The 22480-nt window shown below is 42.0% G+C and overlaps 1 protein-coding gene across 5 annotated transcripts in view; it reads left to right on the forward strand.

Annotated features, from left to right (window-relative positions):
• Positions 1-22480, forward strand: part of DTD1 (D-aminoacyl-tRNA deacylase 1) — a 143950-nt gene that overhangs the window by 7903 nt on the left and 113567 nt on the right. For 2 of the 5 annotated variants that reach the window (XR_004953654.1, XM_016146145.2), the window contains exon 4: positions 11266-11372. Coding sequence is in view for 4 of the 5 variants with exons in the window: in XM_016146145.2 (XP_016001631.1) it covers positions 11266-11372 (107 nt within the window). In the remaining variant the exon portion in view is untranslated. Of the gene's footprint in view, positions 1-11265; positions 11373-12916; positions 15821-18290; positions 20378-21009; positions 21409-22480 lie in introns of those variants that run through there. The other 3 variants (XM_016146146.2, XM_036229708.1, XM_036229707.1) reach the window with 3 other exon arrangements.

The raw sequence follows: 22480 nt of genomic DNA on the forward strand, positions 1-22480 counted from the left end.
TAAGTTCAATTGACATCCATCACCTCATAGTTAAAATTTTTTTTCTTGTGATGAGAACTTTTAAGATTTACTCTTCTAGCAACTTTCAAATATATGATACAGCAGGGATCCCCAACCCCTGGGCCGTGAACCTGTGTCTGTGTCCTGTTAGGAACCAGGCCGCACAGCAGGAGGTTAGCAGCCAGCTAGTGAGTGAAGCTTCATCTGTATTTGCAGTTGCTCCTCAGCTCAGCTCTACCTCAGCTCCACCTCATATCATCATCAGGCGTTAGATTCTCATAGGAGCACCAGTCCCTTGTGCCAAAAAGGTTGGGGACAGCTATGATACAGTGTTGTTAACTATAGTCACCATGCGGTACCTTACACCCTCAGGACTTATTTTATAACTAGAAGTTTATACCTTTGATTACCTTCACCCATTTTACCCACCCTCCACTCCCCACCCCCACCTTTGGTAACCACTGGTCTATTCTTTGTACTGTATGAGTTTGATTTTTTTGGATTCCATATGTAAGTCAGATCATATAGTATTTGTCTTTGTTTGACTTATTTCACTTAGCATAAAGCTCTCAAGGTCTATCCATGTTGATGCAAATGGAAGGATTTCCTTTTTTGTGGATAAATAGTATTTTATTGTAGTTACATCTTTATTGATTCATCCATTGATAGACACTTAGGTTTCTTCCATGTCTTGGCTCTTGGTTTAATTAGATTTAACATTTATTTTTACTTCCTTCCTCTTTAATGACTAAAACTTTATCTTAAATTTATATTTTATTTTTTCCTCTTACTTACTGTTAAACATTGAATGGAAGGAAGATTATTGTCCCATTTATTTCTTCTCTCTATTTCTTCATTGTCCTAACCATTACCTCTGTGCTTTCAGACATTTCCTGGGCCAGCTGCTGCTCTTCTGCACAGAACCAACCATGGCTGATGTGTTGGACAGCAAAGTCTCCTGATCTTGGTTTCTGGCCTGCTAATGTAACTCCAAGCTGTTTCCCTGGGTTCTGTGTGGTATGGGAAGCCCGGAGAGCCAGCTAGTTATAGTTTAGTCCTCCCACATTTATTATTATTATTGTAAAACATGCCAAAATACATCTGTCGGGTGCTTATTATGTGCCAGGCCCCGTGCAAGAGTAAAAATTCTTTTTTATCTAATTAGATCCTCACAGCAACCCTTCAGGTGGGCACTAGGATTACCCCCATTCTGCAGATGAGGAAACTGAGGTGCAGAAAGGAATCCTGTGGAAAGTCACTTAGCATATAAGTGGCAGAGCCTGGAATGGAACCAGCAGCCATCTTTGAGACTGAGCTCCATTGACATCTTCGCTTCACTGTAAAATTCACATCCTTGACTTGTTGGCCTTTCATTATCTTTCTGAATTCAGCATGTGGAAGGTTGTTAATCTTCTTGTATGTACTTGGGCCTGTATGCTTACCCCTGGTTAAATAGACACTGGGGCTACTAGACAAATGCCTTTAGTTCTGTAACCACTACCACAGTCAAGACATAGAACAGCCTCTACATCCCCCATATGCCTCCATGCTGCCGTCTGTAGTTGTGTCCTTCCCCTATCTCCTGCCCCTGGGAACCACTGCTCTGTTTTCTGTTTCTGTAATTTGCTGCACATTTTTTGATAAAGGGTGGAGCCGAGATTTTCAGGGTAGTCAGTCAACACCCTGGAGGATAAACCGCAGAGGTAGATTCCCTTGAGTGCTCATCCACCAACATTTTCATGCAGGCGAAAATGAGTTAAAAAGGAACATTGAGGGCACTTGGGAAAATTACTTAAGATCAGCATGTAGCTTGAAGGGGGTGATCCCAGACCTTTCAGGAGGAAGAGGGCACTCAGCGCACTGAGGCAGTCAGGAGCACAGCAGTTCAGGGGTGTGCATGAGCCAGTCCCTGATGGAGCTCAGAGCATCGAAGTTGGGAACATTGTGTCCATGTAGGGAATCTATAGAGTGATTGTGAGGCCTGCATTGAGCCATAGAGTTAAGGGGTCAGAATTGGGATGGACCAGAAATGAGGGGGTTGCTAGCTGAGAAAAAGTAGCTGAAGCTTCTGCAATGAGTAGAATGCTTCTGGGTACAAGAAAGAGATAGCCCCATTCAAGTGTCTTAAACAATAGACGGTTTATTGCTTTATAATTGAAACATCAGAGGTATGGTGAGTTCAGGTTCAGCTAGAGCTAGACATTCCCTCTGTCATCACTGCTGTGACGTTTTCTCTGGGATTCTCTGAGTCCTGCTTGTCCTCAGGCTGATTGCCTTCAAAATGGCAGTGATGGTTGCTGTCTTCACAACTCACCGTCCCAAGAAAGAGAATGAGCCTTCGTCAGTGTGTTCGAAGCAGACGTCCTGAATGTCACTTTGATTGGACTAGCTTGGGTCACATGTCTACCCTTGAACTAACATGGGATTGGTTCAGCTTAGGCCATGCGTTTCATGTGGTGTGGAGTCAGCCTTTTGGGGACCACCTGGGGCCTCAGTGAAAATTTGGGGCTGTTGGAGAGGAGGAAGGGATAAATGCATGCTAGAAGGGCTACCTGAAAGTACCACTAGGTGACCTTGGCTTGTTTTATTGGTACGCCTCTGGGAGGAGGATAAAAAGAAGGGCTGTGGGCAAAGAGAGTAGGCAGTCTTGGGTATTCTGCCTTCCTGGGGACAGGGATGGAGAGGGCATTGGTATAGATGTGTGTATAATTAATGAGGTTGTTACTTAGACTTGTGTCTATTCTCAGCAGCTGGGAGAGAGGGGCAAGTGACATAATTACCCTGAATGGCACACTAGGGCCTGTTCCGCCCCAACTGGCCCTGATTTAGTACTTTAAACCTAGCTGGCCCACCACACCCCTATAAACCAGAAACCTTAGCATCCTTGGCCTTTTTGAATGCAGTCCATTGGGAACCTCCTACCTTTTGCACCTGGCCTTTGCATCTGCTCTTATACCTTTCCCCACTCTAGTCTGACCCTTTGGCTTTGTTGGGGCATCTCTTTTTTGTGTGAATTTGCCTCCTTTGCCTTATGCTCCAGTTATCTATTGCTACTTGACATACACCCTGGAACTCAGCGGCTTAAATATAACTGTTGTGTCTTCCTCACAGTTTCGTGGGTCAGGAATCTAGGAAGGGCTGTGTTGTGTTGGCTGGGCTGTGGGATCTGCTTTTAGGATGTCCTCTGTGCATCTTACTCCTTCTCTTCACCTCATTTATCCTCTAGAGCCTCCCCACATTGCTTGGACTTCTCACAGCCTAGAGGTCTCACAGTAGTTGGATTTCTAACATCATGGCTGGCTTCTCCCAGAGTGAGCATTCAAAAACAGGTGTTCCAAGAGACAGGAAGTGACAGCGCCAGACCCTGAGGCTGGGCTGGTGAGTGGTGCAGCTTCTCCTCTGCCATAGGCTATTGGTCTGAGCAGTCCCACAGCCAACCCAGATTCAAGGTGAGGCATGTAGATCCACTTTGCTATGAAAGAAAGTCAAAAGGTTTGTGAGCATTTTTAATCTTCCCCCAGCTCATAACTCTGGTGCCTTCAATTCTCATTCTCTGGCCCTTCTTCAAATAATGGCTTTAGGGGGAAAAAATCTAGTATATAAATTCATCAGTTTTTCCTCTCTATTGCAGAATGAGGCAGAGGTTAAAGGTGCTTTATTTGACCCCCAGACTGACTGAATGGGCCCAGGAAACTGGGTTCAGATGTGGTCCTCTGCAGGCCTCTAAGAATCTCCATTCTACAGAAGAACTCTGAAAGTACTGTTTGGTGAGAGACGTTAAACACTCACAAAGTTGAGTGTTGAACATGCATTGCTTTTATATTTAGGAAAAAAATGTTATACCAAAATGAAGTAGTTGAAAAGAAGGATCTCTCCTCTCTAGCTTATTGTTCCAAGTGTGCCATTTGTAATTGGCACAGGAAGCGTTCACCTGTCGGCTTTGTTCAGCAAATCAGAAACTGCCACAGTATTAAAAAGAGCTACCTGTGTATGCTCTATGGGGTCTGTTCTGTCGTGGGTGGCAAAGAACTGAAGAAATGTGGAAAGACATTTAAAGAGTGCAGCAGCTTTGTGATTGCCTCGGCCCTGTTCACTCTGTGGGGTGTCCATTATGTCCAGGTTTCCTACAGGCTCCTAATGCAAAGAGAAGGTGTCAGGAGGAGGAAGACCACATCCAGTTTTTGCTTCATGGTTAGTGTTTAATTTGTATGGATTTGTTTAATTTTCTACTCTTTTCACTACTTAAAGCATTTTAGCAGCATGAGTGAGCTTTCAGTGGGAGCCTGTTTTACGTGCTTTGGCAAGGGCTGTGATGCTGGAAGTGTTATTGTTAGTGTGTGTTTAGGAAATCACAATGTGGGGTCCTGTCTGCGTCATTGATAAAAGGCAAGGTCTGCAGACTGCGGTGCAGGCTGATGCTGTTGTGCAGAAGTGTGGTGCAGCTATGCGCCTGATCTTGGCCAAATCAGTTTATATTTTCTGTACCTCCTTTTCTTTTATTCTCTTCAGTAATTTGCAACTTCCTTTTTTATTTCCGCATATCTCTTTTTATTTTATACCTACACTGCGTCATCTCTGTGACTACAATTTACCTTCTCTTTGCCCAAATGGCAACCTCTGTACAGTTCTGTTTTTCAATCCTAGCTTTTCATGATTTCCTTGAATTGCATATTTGTTGATTATTCAAGGTGAACAACTTAATTTGCTAGTTCTCCTTTCCTCACCTAAATAGGTGTCTGTGGTCACCTTAAAAACAGCATCAGTGCTGTGGTGGTTCAGTACCCCAAGGAAGTGGCAGAGTATATTACATATTGCATTATAGATGCTCAGTTATTTTGTGTGATGAATACCTCTGGGTTCATGAAGATGAGTGCAGGCTCCTTTTGGTGGCTTCGCTCTCTCATCTATTCTCTTTTTCTCTGGACTTCTACCTGTTGTCGTTATTATCCTTCGTCCCTTTTATCCTGAGCTCCCTTCATACTTCTGATCATTAATTGCAAGATCACCTCTTTCTTCTTGCCCATTAGAGTCTATTATGGCAATTCAATTTTAACAAATAAAGGCAATTTTTAAAAAAGAAGATATAGGCATAGGTGGAAAGAAACTCCTTTCACTGTTTTCACAATTCAAGGACATGAAATGACTCAGGATGAAAAGTCCGAATCTTTTAGCAGGAGAAATAGAAGAGTTCAAAACCTTATCGTTTCAGGTCTACAAATGCAGAAATATTGATATATTAGTTGGCTGCCTTAATTTTCTTCAAAGGTTTATTAAGCGAATGAATAGTGTAAGTGGTATAGCATTGTAATTGCTTTCTCTCTCTTTGCTGTGTCTTGAGTGAATCCTCCAGTTTACTAATTCTTTCTTTGACTAAGTCAGGTCTAGAGTTTAGCTTGTCATTTGAGTTTTAAATCAGTCATTTATTTTTCATTTTCAGCATTTATTTGTTCTTCCTTCAAAAACTAATTTATTTTTTATTTTGTTAAAATACACATAACATAAAATTAACCATTTTAAAGTGTAGAATTCAGTGACATTAGTATGTTCACAATGTTGTCTAACCCTCACCACTATCTAGTTTCAAAATATTTTCAGTGTCCTAAAAGGAAATGCTGTACCCATTTAACTAGTCACTCTTCATTCCCTTTTCCCCCTAGACCCTGGCAACCACAAATCTGCTTTTGGTCTCTATGGATTTGCCTGTTCTGGATAGTTCATATAACTGGACTCATACAATATGTACCCTTTAATGTTGGGCTTATTTCACTTAGCATACTGTGTTCAGGGTTCATCCATGTTATAGTATATATCAGTACTTTATTCCTTTTTATGAATAGTATTCCATCAGCTAAATATACCACATTTTATTTATCCATTCATCCATTGAAGGACATTTGGGTTGTTTCTGACTTTTGACTATTGTGAATAGGGCTGCTATGAAATAACATGTCCAAGTTTTTGTTTGAACACCTGTTTCTAGTTCTTTGGATTTTATACTAAGGAATGTAATTGCTGCATTATATAGTAATTATATATATATATCTTACTGAGGCACCACCAAACCGTTTTCCATAGTGACCTAACGTTTTTACATTCCCACCAGTAATGTATGAGAGTTACAATTTCTCTGCATCTTTGCTAACACTTATATTCTTTTTTTTTTTTTTTTTTTGGATTATAGCCCTTTTAGTAGGTGTGATGAAGTACATTATTGTAGTTTTGATTTACATTTTCCTAATGATTAATGATATTGAACATCTTTTCATGTCCCTAGGCCTCCCTTAGTCTGTTCTCAACAGCAGCCCTAATGAGCCACTTCCCCCATAGATGTTTTCAAGTTCAGGAAACTTTTAAGGATTACTCTGTCTTCTCAATAACAATTACAAGAAAAATTATATACAGTTGACCTTCGGACAACGTGAGGATCTCGGGACAAAAGACACACAGCAGGAGCAGCCTCAAAGCATTCAAAGGTGGACATGAAGGACTGAGCCTGTAAACTATGACCCTCCTGTAAGCAAGGAGTCCCTACAGCCAGAGTGAGCCTGTGATCTCCAGGGGTAGAGCCACAGTCCTGAGTAACATGTACCCTTCGTCTCTCTGTGTATCCATATATACAGCTGACTCTTGAACAACACAGGTTTGAACTGCACAGATCCACTTATATGTGGATTTTTTCAATAAGTAAATCACTGGCCCTCCATATTCCCAGGTTTTGCATCAGCCAACCATGGGTCAAGAACAGGATTTTCTCTCTGTCACTTGGAGTTTAAGGATGCAGAGGGCCAACTATATGCATTATTCTTTGCTATTTTATATAAGGGATTTAAATATCCTCAGATTTTGATATCTGCAATGGTCCTGGAACCAATCTTCCTCGGATACCAAGAGACTATTAGGTTGTCAGAAGTTATTTGTGGATTTTCGACTCCACCCCTAATCCTCATGTTGTTCAAGGATCCAATGGTCAACTGTATATAATTTTTCTTGTAATTGTTATTGAGAAGACAGAGTAATCCTTAAAAGTTTCCTGCTATGGATCCAGCGGGCCACTAGGGTCACATTCCCACTAGCTCCAGGAGCCATGCAGGCCAGTGTATCTAGACCAGACCCCTCCAGCAGCCTGGCCCTAACCTTGCTTATTCTCAGTCCCCCAGTTCAACACATTTGCTTGATCTCTTGTTTCCCAGCCTGTGCACCTCATGTTGGGTCTCCATCAGTAAATACTCTTCCCTGCTTCCCAGGAAGCCTGGGTGGTGAGAATGACACCTCGACAGCACAGGCTCCACCTTTGGGGTGTGCTCAGGTGGGCTGGCCTAAGGCTTAGTGTCTAGTACTGGTGTACAGGACTGGTCCCCAGAGATAGGCCATGCCCCAGCCTGGTCACAGCCATGCAGGGCTGCCTCTGGAGAGCAAGAATGTGGGTCTTTTGTTATCCCCATTTTTCTTCAATAGTCTGCTTTTCAGTATTTTTTTTTTAATCTCCCCCACCGCTTTTGCCCATGTCATACCATTGACAGTGGTAGGAGTGACAGTAGTAATAGTGACTCAGATTTTCTATGGCCTGCCTGAACTAACTCACGTGTACTCTCATGAATGTGACCTCCCAGGATGACTGTCATCCCAGATTAAACCAGGCACAAAGAGGTGGGGCAGGGCTTCTTGAGAGTGGTCACAGTCAGTTAAACATTGTTCAAAGGGACTGGAATGTCAGCCTTTGCAGGTAAAAGGGATGCCCTAGCTCGGGGTCGGGGCCTCAGACAGCTGCACTGGAGGCCAGGTCACAGCAGGTTTGGCTCCAACGGGGAGTTTTCCTGCTGGGAATGTGGCACAAATGTGTCTGACACGTGCTTCTCCATTTCTGGAGAGAACCTTGGGACTTAAAAGAACAACTTGATTATATCACCATTGGAGCCTAGGTATAGTTTTGTAGATAAGTTTTTGTCATTTAAGATTATTTTTTAAAAACGTTTTTATTTTCCCTGGCCAATATAGTTTTACTTGGGTGCTTTACTCTTTGATCTGGGCTGGAAAAAATGTTACCATTTTAAGAACTCTTAAAACCTGTCTTTGCATTTATTGTTCGCACAAACAGAGATTCAGATAATAGTTCTGTTCTTAACTGAATAGAAACAGGAAAAGAAAATAGATTTCTTGCTTTGGAATGATAAACACGATGAAGCATATGCCATATATCCTGGTACCAGGAATTCAAGGTCGGAAATAATTCCTTTCCTCCTGAGTCTGCCGTCAGCTTCCCTGAGGAGTGCAGCGGCTGAAATTTGCTGCTAATTGTAGCCATAATTTTAGCATGCAATTAAACACATGATTTCCTTCCCAGCTGATGTCTTTTTAGCTCCTCTGACATGGATAAAACAAAAGCTCTGTAGATTTGCACAGCCATTTTAACTTGATAGGAAGTCACGGAAAGTCACCATTATTTGAGCATGTTTGACTAACCAGTAAGAACTAGCTTAATTTTGCATATAAAAATGGTGAACAGCTTGGGTGCTTTTAATTCAGTTTTCAACATTACTGTCTGTGCTCTGAAGAAAGCAACAGTTGGTGTGCCCATTTCACGAAGGCCCTGTATGAGGTTAAGGGTCACTGGCAGGAGTACTGCCAGGTGGGGAAGAAATCAGAGGTGGAAACTGTATGATTGTGGTGATGAGAGCAGAAGCCTACGGAGGTCATCTCATCTGTGGCAGGTCTGGTGTTGAGGGAACCCAGGACTTGAGAGCAGAGCCACTCCAGGCTCCAGGCTGGTTTGCCCTAGGCTGGTATATCCTTTCACTGCTTTTCTCTTCCTCAGACTTTCTCAGAGGGTCGTTCACACTATAAAGGATGTTCCATGTGAAATAAAGGCTTCTTGCCCAGGGGAGTTCGGGGAGCATCAGAGCAAAGAAACTTAATAGGTTTCTCTGCTTAAGGGTGTCTTAAGAGCCTGTTACATGCTGCTGTGCATTGTGATTGTAGAAGGAAGATTCAAACAAGTGGTTTTCAGAAGTACACAACTGTGGCATTCTTTATTTAAGAAATACCCAGGAGGACACAGTTTGGGAAGTGTTGCTCTGCTTTTCTGGAGCCTCTTGAACATGACTTTTCATAATAATAAGGGCAAAGGCTGATTTTGCACATATGTTAGCCATTGTCCCAAGCACTTCCATGCGTGGTCTCATTGGATTTTTGACATGATTTAGGTAGGGCCTCTTAGTATCGTCATGATGCAGATGAGAAAATTAATCATTGGGAGGTTAAGAAAATTGCCTAAGGCCTCCGAACTAGTTAAGGGCTGGGCCTGTTCTTTCTTCCAGCCTGTGTCCCAGTTGCCCTTCAAGTCTTTGACTCTGTGTAGGTACATAAGAGAAGATTTCTGATTCCCTCCCCATTCTCCAAGGTAGGGACTCTGACCCTTCTCTGGCATCAAGGTCAGAATGCCTCATGGGCTTACAGTGCTGCATCGTGTGCCCTTCCTTTCCCACTCTAGACCACAGGGTTCTTAAGTACCAGGCTATCTGCACTCATGTCTGCACTGTGTCTTTGAATTGGGTCTTTGGTCTCTAGCACTGTGCTTGGCACAGTTGTGGTGAGTGAAAAGCAGTGAGTGATTTTCGGATGTGGACTAGATCTCATAATCTCATTGACGGTTCTTGTTTTCTGAGGATTCATACTAATTTTACTCTGTGGATCCAAGTCTTTTCTTAATTTTGGATTTATCAAAGGTGGTGTGCAAGTAACCTTCTCTACTTGTCAAAATCACTGTTTCCTTGTGTTAAGTGTTGTGTGTGTCGTTAGCAGTGTTTAGACCCAGCTTAACAGAAGTGCTTGGATGGATGGAGCTGATGTTCTGGTTATTCCATGGGATCATCTCTCAAAGCATACTCTTGGCTTTATTTACAAATGTGATTTACCCTCTGTGGAGTGATCAGACACAATTGAGTGAGTTTGGGTGTTAAAGTTGTTAAAACAGAATAGGACACACAGAGGTGTGGTGGGACAGCCAGTGGCCAGCTGGACAGTGCATTTCCAGGGAGCAGGATGATTCTCCTGCTTCACCGAGGTGAGGAGGGAATGTGAGGCAGGCAGAGATGAGTGGCCCCCAGCTGCGGGCCCCGAGCCCTGGGCTGTCTCTTTTGTGAGGAGTGAGGTGTCTCCTCAGTTCTCTGCCCTGCAGTGCTTTCTGTAGGCTGACTGGCCTTTTGACCCCACAATGAGGGAGCAGGACCTTCCTCCCACTTGACAATATGTGGGACTGTGGGCCAGTTACAGGGCAGTTGATAAGGTTATTCTGGGGGAGCCTCCTAGGTATTATTTTCCTTTATATTTAAGTTGTTTAAAAATTTTAATTATGATGCATACAGAAAACAGACCACGCTTGTTTGAATCTTCTACAATTACGATGCACAGCAGCATGTAACAGGCTCTTAAGACACCCTTAAGCAGAGAAACCTATTAAGTTTCTTTGCTCTGGTGCTCCCCAAACTCTCCTGTGTACTCACTGCCCAGTTGGTCACATTTACTTTAGGTCTCTCTCTCTCAAATTCCATTACCTCGTGCCTTCTCTTCGATATGAATGTTGTTCATGTCCTGTGTTTGCATTCCTCTTTCCTGCCCATGTGTTTTTGATACACACACACACACAGATTTATATATTTGTAAGTAATATAACTTGTTTTGGGTGTTTAAAAATATGTATGTAATATAATGATATGTCCTTGTTACAAGTTACTTTTTAAAAATCACAATATGTTTTTGAGATTTGCCATATTAATGGATGTGGCTGCCATATAGTATTCTACTGAGGACTTAAAAGAGTTTATGCATTCATTCCTCCACTGAGGGATGGTGTCCACTTTTTTCTTTTATAAACACTGCTAGAATGAATATCTTTGATTGTTTTCTATTGTATGGGTTTCTAGAGTAGACTCCCCGAAGTGGAATTCCAAGGTTGCAGGGTTTGTTCAACTCACTTTACTGCGTACAGCACCAAAATGCCCTCCCATGTGGCAACATCGGTTTACTTTCCTGCCATTTTATAGTCCTTTTAACCCATATTTCACCCCACTCTTGGTGTTACCAGATCTTTTAATTCTTATTAAGTCTGTAGGATGTGTGGCAGCATCTCTGCTATTAATGTTATAATTCCCTCACTACTGGTGGGGTGGGCCAGCTCTGCTCTCCAGGTTTCTGATTACATGATCGAGGTGTGCTTTTTAGGTATTCTGGGGTCTCTATCTCTTGTAACTGTTTGAATTGCTCTTTCAGATGGCAAGTTCGGTGCCTACATGCAAGTCCACATTCAGAACGATGGCCCAGTGACCATAGAACTGGAATCCCCAGCTCCTGGCGCTACTACCTCTGACCCAAAACAGGTAAGAGTGGCGTTGGGGTGCCTGTAATACCTTTTGGCTTTGATTTAGTCCCTGGAGCAGTTCTCAATCTGAGGTGGACAAAATACTTCGTTGCAGTAACTAAGTATTTATTTTAATATGTCTTTTCTCAAGAATGCTTGTATTTACACTCTATCTTCTTAGTGCTGTGGCAGGCAGGGACAGTACTCTCTTGCTTCCTCTTGACTTGGGATTCCAGAGAAAATGCCATTTGCAGAACCGAGTTCTTCCTGTGCCTGGAGAGGTGCTTTTGTGCCCACCCGCCACTTGGTGGCAGCAGAGTAGTAGCACAGCTCCACTTGGTCCTGGACTGGCTAGTTCACCCATTCCAAATAGTTAGTTACCTGGAATGGGTTTTATCCCAGGTGTAAGTAGATGGATCACCTGAGGTTCTTTGTAAAACCTCATTTTTCTAAAGCAATATCTGACCTGGATTTGCTGCGAACTCTGTAAGCTTTCAGAAAAAAATTAATTAAATAGAGAAAGGAAATCTGTGATTGTCCTTGTAACCCGTGTGGTTCTCATAAATGTTTAACATTTTTCAAGGCTTTAATTAATGCACCCACTTTACAGACTTCGAGACACGTGGAAGGGGCGGCAAAGAAGTGAGAACTGAAGGGACATTCCTGTCCCTCCCTCCCTCCCCCCATCCTCCCTCCCTTGCTAGGATGCTGTGAAGTGGAATGATGCAATAGGTGTGGGGAAGCATTATATGAACTTACAGCTAGCTGTATGACCAATTCGGAGTCATAATTTTAACAGGAAACATAACCTTTCTTTTTTGTTATGATTCTTTGGCTTGATAGAGAAGAAGCAGGAACATGTCTGACGCGGTAGTGCTTGACTTCAAAGGTGATAATTGAGGTTCTAGAATTACTGATAACATTAAAGAAATCACAAGTAAAAGATCCACATGAAAATTGAAACTTTTTATATTAAAATAATTTGAGACTTACGGAAAAGTTGAAAGAACAGAGTTCCCAGACACTGTTTACCCAGCTTCTAGAAACTTTACTGTCTTTCATAATCATAGTACAATGATCAAAACATTGATATTGATACAATGCTGTTAACTACAAAGCTTACTTAGATTTCAGTAGTTTTTTTCCTAATGTCTTTTTTCTGTTTCATGATAATCACGTTGCATCTAATTAGACTTTTCCAATCTGTGCTGGTTCCTTTGTCTTTCCTTTTCTTTTATGACCTTGACACTTTTCAAGTATACTCATTTGCCGTTTTGTAGCATGTTCCTCAGTTTGGGTTTCCTGTGATTATATTGAGCTTATGCATTTTGACAGGAATACCAAATAGCACCAGAGTGATCTTGTGCCATTTTCAGTGCATCATATGAGAAGGTATGTGATGTTGAGTTCTCTTATTACAGACAATGGTAACCTTCATCACCTGGTTAAGGTGGAGCCTACCAGATTTCTCCACCATGCATGAAATTTCAACCTCTTTCGCCCTGTCTGCTCTCTTGCTCATCAAAGTAGATTGACTCTTTTTTTTTTTTTTCTGCTTCACAGAGAAAGAAACCATTGGATGGTACTGACCCTGCTGCTCTATCCCCTCTTTCAACTGTGGTAGCAGAGCTGCCATTCCTAGTGCTGAAGCCACCACTTCCCCCTAGGCTAGGACCAGCTGCGTAATTTGTGAGACCTAGTACAAAATGAAAATGAGGTGCTCCTTGTTCAAAAATCTTTAGAATTTCAAAATGGTGACAGCAAAGCATTAAATCAAAGGTGGAGCTCCTCTTCTCCCTTCTCACAGCCTCCACTAAGCCCTTCGTCTTCTTGTCAAGTCCGTCTTTCTCTTTCACTCATCCAGCTTACTCCTGTTGGCTTTTCAATATTCCTAACGATCTCCAACTGAGAAATGTCTCCATTTTCTCCCTGCCTCCTCAGTGCACTACTCTACTCTGCAGAGACTCTCATCAAGGTCCCCAGTGACCTCCACATTGCTTTATTTCCTCACTATGGCCCGAAGGCCCACCTGAGTTGACCTTGCCACAATTGCCCCTGGACACTGTCTTGAACCTTGTTTTCCAGGACACAGTTTTCTCCAAATTTCCTCTTGCCTTTGGCAACTCCCTCTGGTTTATTTATTTATTATTCTGCACTTTGGATTTATTATTCTACTTTAATTGTATTTAAAAAAAAAATTTAGCAAAATTTTTTTCATTCTAAATATTTTTCTAGAAGTGTTAGGGTACTACATCATATCTTTGGATCTTCAACCTTCTTTCCTCTAGTACCTCTTCTCTTTTAAAACATAAAAACAAATAGGCATGCTTTTTTAATCTCTAATGAGCCAACACTAACTTTTTGGATAAGAAAGTCATTTATTTTAGTTACTTCTGAATCTTTTATGAGCTTTTTCTTCAAATGTATGACTTGCCCTCTGTCAATTTCAATTGTTTGTACTAGTTAACTGACACCAGAAGTCTCAGATCCTGGAAGACTGCACAGATATCTATCCTTCAACTGTCCAGTAGGTGGCAGTGAGTAGGCATAGAAGGGGCCCTTATGGTGGTGGCCGCTGACCTTTGCCTGTGGCCTGTCTCTGCCTTCCATTCTTAAAGGGAAGGGTGTTCTCCCAGGCAAATAGCTGATTTGTTTGTTTTTGTGTTGGTAGAAACACAAGCCAAATTCTTTTTACCAATCGGTGAATTTGCATTTCTATCAACTGAGCTTTTAATTCTAAGTGTTTTATTTTCTCATTCACTACTTAAATGGTGGAAACTGCGTAAATTACAGAGGAATGATTCTTTTAGAAAGTTTTTAAATGTATGTTCTTTAAACCATCCGAACAAATGAACAGTGTGTGTGTATGTGTGTGTGTGTGTACATTTATGCATCAAGTGTATTTTTAGTGTACAAAGTGTGCTAGGCACTGTGAGGAAGAGAAAGAAGTCTTGTGACATAGTCCTTCCTCCAAGAGATAGATTTAGGGCAACATAAACCTAGAAGGTTAATAACAAGGTTATGACAATTTAGGATATGTCATACACAAGGCCATCATTTTATGCTCTTCCTTAAAACCCTTCAATACTTTCCAAATGCATTTAGATTACACTAACTTCTCTCTTGTCATTTATCATGGTCCAAAGGCCCAGACTTCTGTGGTTCTCTACACTTCTCTACAGCCAGCTGTCCCTCAGTCCCTACCCTTTATCTACTCTTGCCTCCTCTCAGTTCTGAGAACAGGTTCAGTGCTTTCCTTCTTCTGGGCTCTGGTCTCAATGTCAGTGTCTCCTCCTCAGAGGAGTTATTCTGAACTCTCCTGATCCCAAGTAAGCCCTATTCTGTCAGTTGCTCTGTTGATTTATTTCATAGCGCTTAGCACCATCTGTTATCAGTTTGTTTCCGTGCTCCTCATCTGTCCACACCACTCCTAAATTCAAACGTTCTGAGTCTCTCCCCTGCTTTGCCCACCCCGGGAGGTGAGCCTGGGTGTGTAGTTGGTTTTGGAATCATGTGTCATGGGCCTGTGAACTGTGCTGTGTGTGAATGTCCTAAGTTCTGAGAAGGCTGATGCCATTGCTGTTGCTGCTGAGCTGGATAGGCCTCTTAGGGGACTGGAGGTTTTAGGTGACCTTTAAGGATGCAGAGGGGAGGAAGCATTCACAGTTGCTGTTTTCAAGCTTGTACTATAAATAGGGGCGGATTCTTATTTGTAAGAGTCCCAGAGCTCTGTTTCTGGGTGATGCAGGTACTGCTGGTAAAGACAGGGCTGGTAAAGGTAACTCGTTTGCCTGACTTAACCAAAGCCCTGCTTGGTTTTGGAACTGGCCACTGCTAATTCTGCATGTTTTCCCATGGCTGCAGCAGCACCATGCCCAGGGCATTTAGAGGTTGCTGTATGAGTCCCATCATGTGCTCTAACAGTGAGAAGTTGGAAGAAGAGATTACATTTGTGTTCTGAAAGACATGCTTCCAAAGGGAATAGGGTGTGGAAGCAGGAGCAGAACCACCAGATGAAAGCTGTCCTCCCTTTTGCATTTTTGTGGAAGAAAGATCTGGTAGGAACATCCTGATTATTACCTAGAGAAGATTGTTAGTATGAGTTCTTCTGTGAGTGTCTAGATAATTGGGATATTTCAACACCCTAGTCAGTTACTCCTGATGGTAGAAACTTATTCTTGCTCTTGTTTTAGTCTTAAATTCCTTTCTCTTTGGGTGGAGGGATATTTTTCTGGGTCTCATATGGATGAGGTTGCGCAGATGGGGGTTTCCTGGTGAAGAGGGGCATTTTGCAATCCAGGGCTCTTTCCTGGGTCCTGGGGCCCACCCAGTATATAGTGTTGCCATTAATTATGTTGCCATTAATAAATAAATCTCATTTATTTAGTGGAATTAAAAGCCACACTAAGTTGAAATAGTGGAAGGTATTGAAAAAAAATGAACTTTCAAATAAACGTCTTTGAATTAGCTCATGTGGTTATTGACAAAATCACTGGGATAAGTTGGCTGATGAAAAGTGGTGCCAGGGCTTTTAATTTTATGTTTCTCTGAATATCACCATTACTTATAATTTTCTCTATACACTTGTCTTATCAGCAAGCATCCATTTCTATGCCTGGAAACCTTGAAATATCTAGATTGAGACATTTGTGACTTCTGTAGAATTGGGGAGAAGTAGGGCATAGACGAGGTGGAGAAAAGAGCTCCATTGGGTTTCATTTATTCGTACTTCCAGTGGCAGGGGCAGCCTTTTCAGTAATATGTGCTGTGGAATCTAGAAGGTGAAATGGAGGACAAATTAGGTGGCAGCCCCATGGCTAGTGCACAAAGATGAACTCTCAATTCCTGTACATTTCAGTTTGAGGGACAAATCTAATGAGAAGTATTCTGAATATAAGGAAGAATTATGTTATGTCCATAGGTTGCATTTCCTCATAGAACATTTATTTAATGTATATATTCTCTCTGCTTTTTAAATTTCATTTTTTAAAATATCATTTTTAAAATTTCATTTTTTTTAAGCTTGAACTCCAGATGCTAGTTCTCCGATTTCTTTTGGTTTCAACTCAGTTTTACATGGCCTGAGCCAGGCTCATGTTGTTGACTTGCTACAAGAATGTGTTTCTGGTTGTCAACAATGCGTCTGGTTGCCACAATGGTACCTAGAATTTGTCATTTATTCCAGTCATTCATTCATTTTGTCACATTTATTGAACAAACATTGACTGAGACTCCTGCCTTGTTTATACCGAAGTGTTACTGAAGTGAAACAAACAAAAATGGAAACTTACCCAGAGTTTCTTCATTATAAAGTTTTTATTGGTGCTCTTGTTCATCTTTATCACTGAGTCATGGTGGGCATGCTGGTGGCCTTGAATCCTAGGACCTCACCTGCAGCACGAGGGCTTCCCAACAGGGCAGGGCTCGTACCTGCCAGACCTCTTGGGCTATGGGAATCACCCCAGTTTTCTTTCAGTGTGAACTTCCACTTCTCTGAGTTAGGAAACAGCACATCCCTCTGAGGGGATTGGGTGTGCAGGCTGGGTGGGCTCCTGACCTTCCTCAGCCTTGCCCTCTGCTCACTAGCAGTCAGACTCTATGGAGTCCTGCCAGTGTGGGGAGTGCCTGCTCAGGGCATGCTTATCTGGCAGACAGGAAGGATTGGGATCCTTGTAGATATTTCTAAGCACGCTGGCTTCTTTCTAGTTGGTAATTGCCTTTGTTTCAGCATTTTAATTTGTTTCCATATAGACAATTATCCTAAGTTGGTATACCTTAGAATTAAAAAGAAGCTTTATTGAGATAAATGGCTGTGTCTCTCTGCCTGGCAACCCATTGGTGGATTGACCAATTGATTGACCTTTATTTTACCTTCTTAAATCCATAGCATCTATTATTGGAATATAGCTGGTACATTAAAAACTATGATCTTCTCTACTGCCTTTGACCCATAAAACATTTCTAACAATCCCACTAGAGCAAAACAGATGTTTTGCTTTTAATAGTTCTGTCAGGGCACTAATGGGTTAGTGCATTTAAAATTTAAGGCCTTTATTTTTTGTTCCTGTGTATATATTTTGGGCAGATCCTTAATTATTTTGATCTTCTAATCTCATTCGTGAATGTGTTAAAAAAACAAACTCTTTACCTTACTGACTTGACCTGCCAAAGATTAACTAGCAGCTTTTTTTATTCCTTAAGGAGGGAGGTAAAGTTTATCCTTCTGTGAATTTATATGTTGAGTACAGCAATAATTTAATTATACAGTCTCAAGATTTTAATTGGGGATTGCTAGTTTTTTAGCTAATTTATTATGAGCTTTATAGCCTCAGGCAATTGCTGAAAAATGTTCGCCAGTTGGTGGTGTTTTGTAGGAAGCCTTGTTCAAACATTTGCATTACTAAGGGAAAGAGAAGAATGATCTGGAAGTGATAGAAATAAAAAATGAAGCTCTTCCTATAATTTTTTCGAAAGGACTGCCCAATAGATAAGACACTTGGCTACACAGGTGTTTTGCTGACATACCTAGTTTGGGTGCAGTCTGACTGAAAGGGGCTTATCTTTTTTAATAGTTGATCTCTAAGAGAAGGTAAGGATGGGTGAGTAGGGTGTTAATTAGGTTAAGTGGTTTTTTAAGGGTTCACTAACTGCCCTGGGCTTATCCTCCAAGTTTCTTATATATAATGCCTTTTGCTGTGAGGGTCCAAGATTTTCATCAGACTCTCAGAAGGCCCCAAAGAAGTGAAGGTGCTGGTGGGCTGGGGGATGCTGTGTGCAGGGATTCCTTGTTCTCTCTCCACCAGAGTCACTCAGGGCTGTGGTTATGGTCCTCAAAGGGTTGTTGGAGGACCACTGGCTTCAAGCCCCTGAGGGTGCATATTAAAATATGTCTTGGCACTGCCTCTCATAACCCCCCACCCTTGGTTTTTTGAACCAGATTTCCTGGCATGTTTGGATGTGGAAGCCAGAAGAGGAGCCGATTTATGTTTTGAAGTAGTTCTTTATGAGCTCACCAAGTACACTAACATTTGAGAAGTAATGGACCAGAGGAAATTGGACATTGCCATTTTTTACCGGCTCCAGGTGTTGGTCTCTTCTGGATCACCCTGCCCTCCCCTCCTCCTACCCGAGCTAAAATGTCTAAAAATACTTTACAACCTCTATTACTGCAGCTGCCAGGAAGCAAAATGGTTGGGCTTGATTATTGAGGTCACTTGTAAGTTTGTTCTCATTCATCAATGCCCCTCAGTCCCTCAGTCTCCATCCCGCACCATACACACAGCAATGATGAAGATATTCCTAGAGCATGGTGCCTTCCTGACACAATTACTGATGTGTCAGGGAAAAGCTAACAGAGCAACAGCAGCTCAATTTATTAGTGAATGATGATGGGCTCCTCTGCTGAGTGACATTGAGGTATGTGCTAATGAAAAAAATTTGTTTCTTATGAGAGATGAACCCAATGAGTGGTTTGCCTAGTGCAGTTGTATAGTCTTTTAAGATTTTTAGTTGAAAAGCAATTTATAGTTCTCTTGGTTTTTGGGGTATCAGACATGTAATGCCTCACTTATCAGTTGACTTACTGATGGCACTAGAATAAAAACCCAGGATGATCAAAACCTAAGTTTTTGCTTGGAGAATTGCAGTGTAATGAAATGTATAAATGTCAAGGCTTCATGTACAGTTGGTTAATCATTTTCATTTAAAAACACGTGGGACATTGTTAAGGGTTCATATTTTATGGTGTATTACTTGCTAAGTTTGTGGTAAAAGCTTTTCACGTTGAGTTGTAGGACTAGTTTTTTCTCCTTCGTGTTTCTGTTCATCCACCTGAAACAAACTCCTTCCTTGTCTTAACCCATTGCCATATTCCCATCTTTTTAAGTCCATTTCAGACAATACTTCATTCTGATGCTTACCTCAGTGCCCATCCTTGGTGATATCTTTGAATCGTCACTGCATTGTGTGGCACTGATTCCATAGTAGTTAATGTACTTAATAGTAGCCCATGTTCATTTGTTCATTAATTTGTTTGCTTGTTCATTTATCCACCTATCCTCCCATCTGTGTATCCCTCTATCTGTCCACTTACCTACCCACCACCAACTCATCTGTCCATCCAACTGGTACTTATGAGGTGCATGCTCTGTGCTGGGCTTTGCATGTAGGGACAGCACCTAATCAAAATTGTACCCTTATGGAGTTTATATTCTAATGGGAAATATACAAAAATAAGTATAATTTAAAACTGTAATAACATAAAGAAATCAAAACAGGGTGTAGAGAAATGCTTTTGGGGTGGGGACTACCTTAGGTACAAGTGCTGGGGAAGGATACTGTGTTGAGGGGGAGCCAGCTGTGTGAACACTGAGGGAGAATGTGCTAGACAGAGAGGTCAGCAAGTACAGAGTCCTGGGGCAGCTGGGGGAAGGAAGGCCAGTACGGTTGAAGCTTGGAGGGTGGCAGGGAGAGGGTAGGACACGAAGGTGGAACCAAATGCAAGCCTGATGGTGCAAGGCTTTACGGTCGGGGTGAGGAGTTTGGATTTTATTAGTAGTAAGCTAGAGAGTTACTAGAACGTGAGAGCATCCACATCCACATTGTGGAGATGGCTGGAAATGGATTTTAGTGTAGGCTGGGGCCAGGGCGGTAGGGAGAAGAGTTAGGCACTCCTTCCACAGGCAGATGAGAAACATGGAGAGAGTCTGGATGTACTCCGGACACTTTCAACCACTCTGGTGTTCTGCCTCCCACAGGAGGGCTTTTCTGTAAATGATTCATGTTTGAATGCCTTCATACTGTGGTTTGAGCATTAGGATATACTGTGAATTCTAACCTCCTACAGTTCACGACAAGGAAGACCCATTCCTGCCTCTGGTGCAGGATGGTGACAGGATTCTGGGCATGAGTTTCGAGGATGAGGTCAGACATTTAGACATCAAGAGATGTGATGCTCCCCCCTGGTTCTGAGTGATCCTTGGGTACAGTCTGTACAAAAGCAAAAAACCAAAAAAAAAAAAAAAAGCAAATTTCAGGCATTCAGGCCTCCTTCTTCAGGTCAACATGAAGCCAGATGATTTATTATTGCCTAGCTTTCCCCAAAATGCAAAAAACTTTTCATATAAAAAGGTTTTAATTTTAAAAAGCTCAAGAAAAAACATGTCAAATTTGATTTATAAATATCATTTTTACTTATATCGTCAGGGCAGTTTCTAAATCTAAGTCTTTGGAGCTTGTCAAAGGACAAAAAGGATTTATTTTTGGAAGAGTATGTTTCCTGGTGCTCAGTGAACTTGGAAATTATGGGAATTGTCAGAAGGACGGCAGCCGCTGTGAGGCAGAGCAGAAACTGAGGACTGGAAGAGGTGGTTGTGGCTGGACGCTGTTGTGCGTCTGGCTGGTGGCAGGTCAAGGGTCTCACAATAGCCACCTTCTCCCTGCCATGTTCCATCATCTTAGTTATTTTTGGCAATATGAAATGCAGAAGAATAGCACTTCTGTGAAGATTCTTCATATAAAATGTTTCCTTTGACTGCTTTCCATAAAATGTGAAGTCAATTTCATTTTCTAATTTTAATCATGAAAGTGAAGCCTGGAAGCCTCAATTTCTGTGTAATGGAAAGATCTGAGTCTGTGACCTTGTTTCCATTCTGCAGTCTTCATGCTCAGTCGGGAACATAATGCCCACAGAACGTCTTCGGCAGTAGCTCTGCTCTGGAATCGCTGTGCTGTTGGACTGCAGAGGGAGGGCAAGGCTGTTATTAACTCTTGGTGTCGTCGTTGGGTCATGGGACCTTGAGGGGATAAGTAAAACTTCTATAAAATTTCATTTCAAAATCCAGACTAGATCTGGCCTCATGTTCTGTGGATTCTTTTTTCTTTTCTCTCTCTCTCTCTCTCTTTTTTTTTTTATTTCATGGTGTCCCTTTGCCCCTTTCATTTTCTCCTGGGAGGAGTCTCTTATTATTACTTTTTAAATTTCATGTAAGCAGTATATTAACTGGAAAGTACCAGTTTAGAAATGTTACTTTTTATTAAGTTTTTATAGTATTCCTGGGTAAAAAGGTATTTTTATAGAAAAAGTTCTGTTCTTTTTCTCATGAGTCTATAAAATAAATTTTTATATAAATTTTTATGACATATAATAGGTAAAATCAATATCCTTTAAAAAATTAGAAGTTTGAGACCGATGGGAAAAAATGGCTTAGATGATAGAGGCTTTGTTCATTTTTCTTGCAACAAATCAGATTTGTGACTTGAAACATGGAGCAAACAGCAAGCAAAGTTGCCTGGGATCTAGATGAACAGAAACACTACAGCTAGGGAGAGAAATAATCCATCTGCAATGGTAGGAGGTAGGAGGGGGCGAAGTTGCGAGGATGCCGGGTCCTGAGCAGCTGAGTGAGACAGAGGCTATGGCAGTGGCAGCCGGCTCACTTAAACGAGCCTTGTTCGCGAGCAGACTTTTGCTATGATTTACCTGCTCGCCCTGAGCACTAGTGCCAGGTGGGCTGCACAGGGGGCTCCAGGGACTTGCAGGGGGACACTGAGTTGGAGCGAGGGCCAGAGGTGGGGTTCTCTCCCAGGCAGAAGTGCCAGTAGTATCAAGTGTTCCTCTGTTGTCCTGTCCTCTCCCAGTGTGCGGATGCAGTGTCTCCATAGTTGAGACATCATCAAACTGGATAACAGAGGTCACTCTGCCCAGAGGATTCCCTGAAACTCCACCTCTCCCAACTCACAGCCCCACTCAATCCACATCCATTTGTGTCCTCAGCAAGTCCCATGTTTCCTGCTGAGCAGAGCCAAGACTCACACTGGTGGCAGCTGGCCTCAGTTTCTGGTGTAAACACAACATCTGTGGATTGCTTACTGAATCTTAACAGGTATCTCCGGAAGGACACAGGCTGGGGCTAAACTTGGCCTGCAGCCGAACCCTTCTCAGGACTGTGCCACTGGATACCTACTACACAAAAGCACTCTAGTAAGACTGGGAGACTTAGGAGCTTTGCTTAGTACATAGTAACAGACACAGAAAGGCAGCCAAAATGAGAAGACAAGCAGAAACCATATGAGAGAACAGAACAGAGATCCAGGAATAATAGAGTCAAGCAATTTAACAGATGTAGA

This window comes from Rousettus aegyptiacus, unplaced genomic scaffold, assembly GCF_014176215.1.
Source record: "Rousettus aegyptiacus isolate mRouAeg1 unplaced genomic scaffold, mRouAeg1.p scaffold_m13_p_12, whole genome shotgun sequence".
Lineage (NCBI taxonomy): Eukaryota > Metazoa > Chordata > Mammalia > Chiroptera > Pteropodidae > Rousettus > Rousettus aegyptiacus.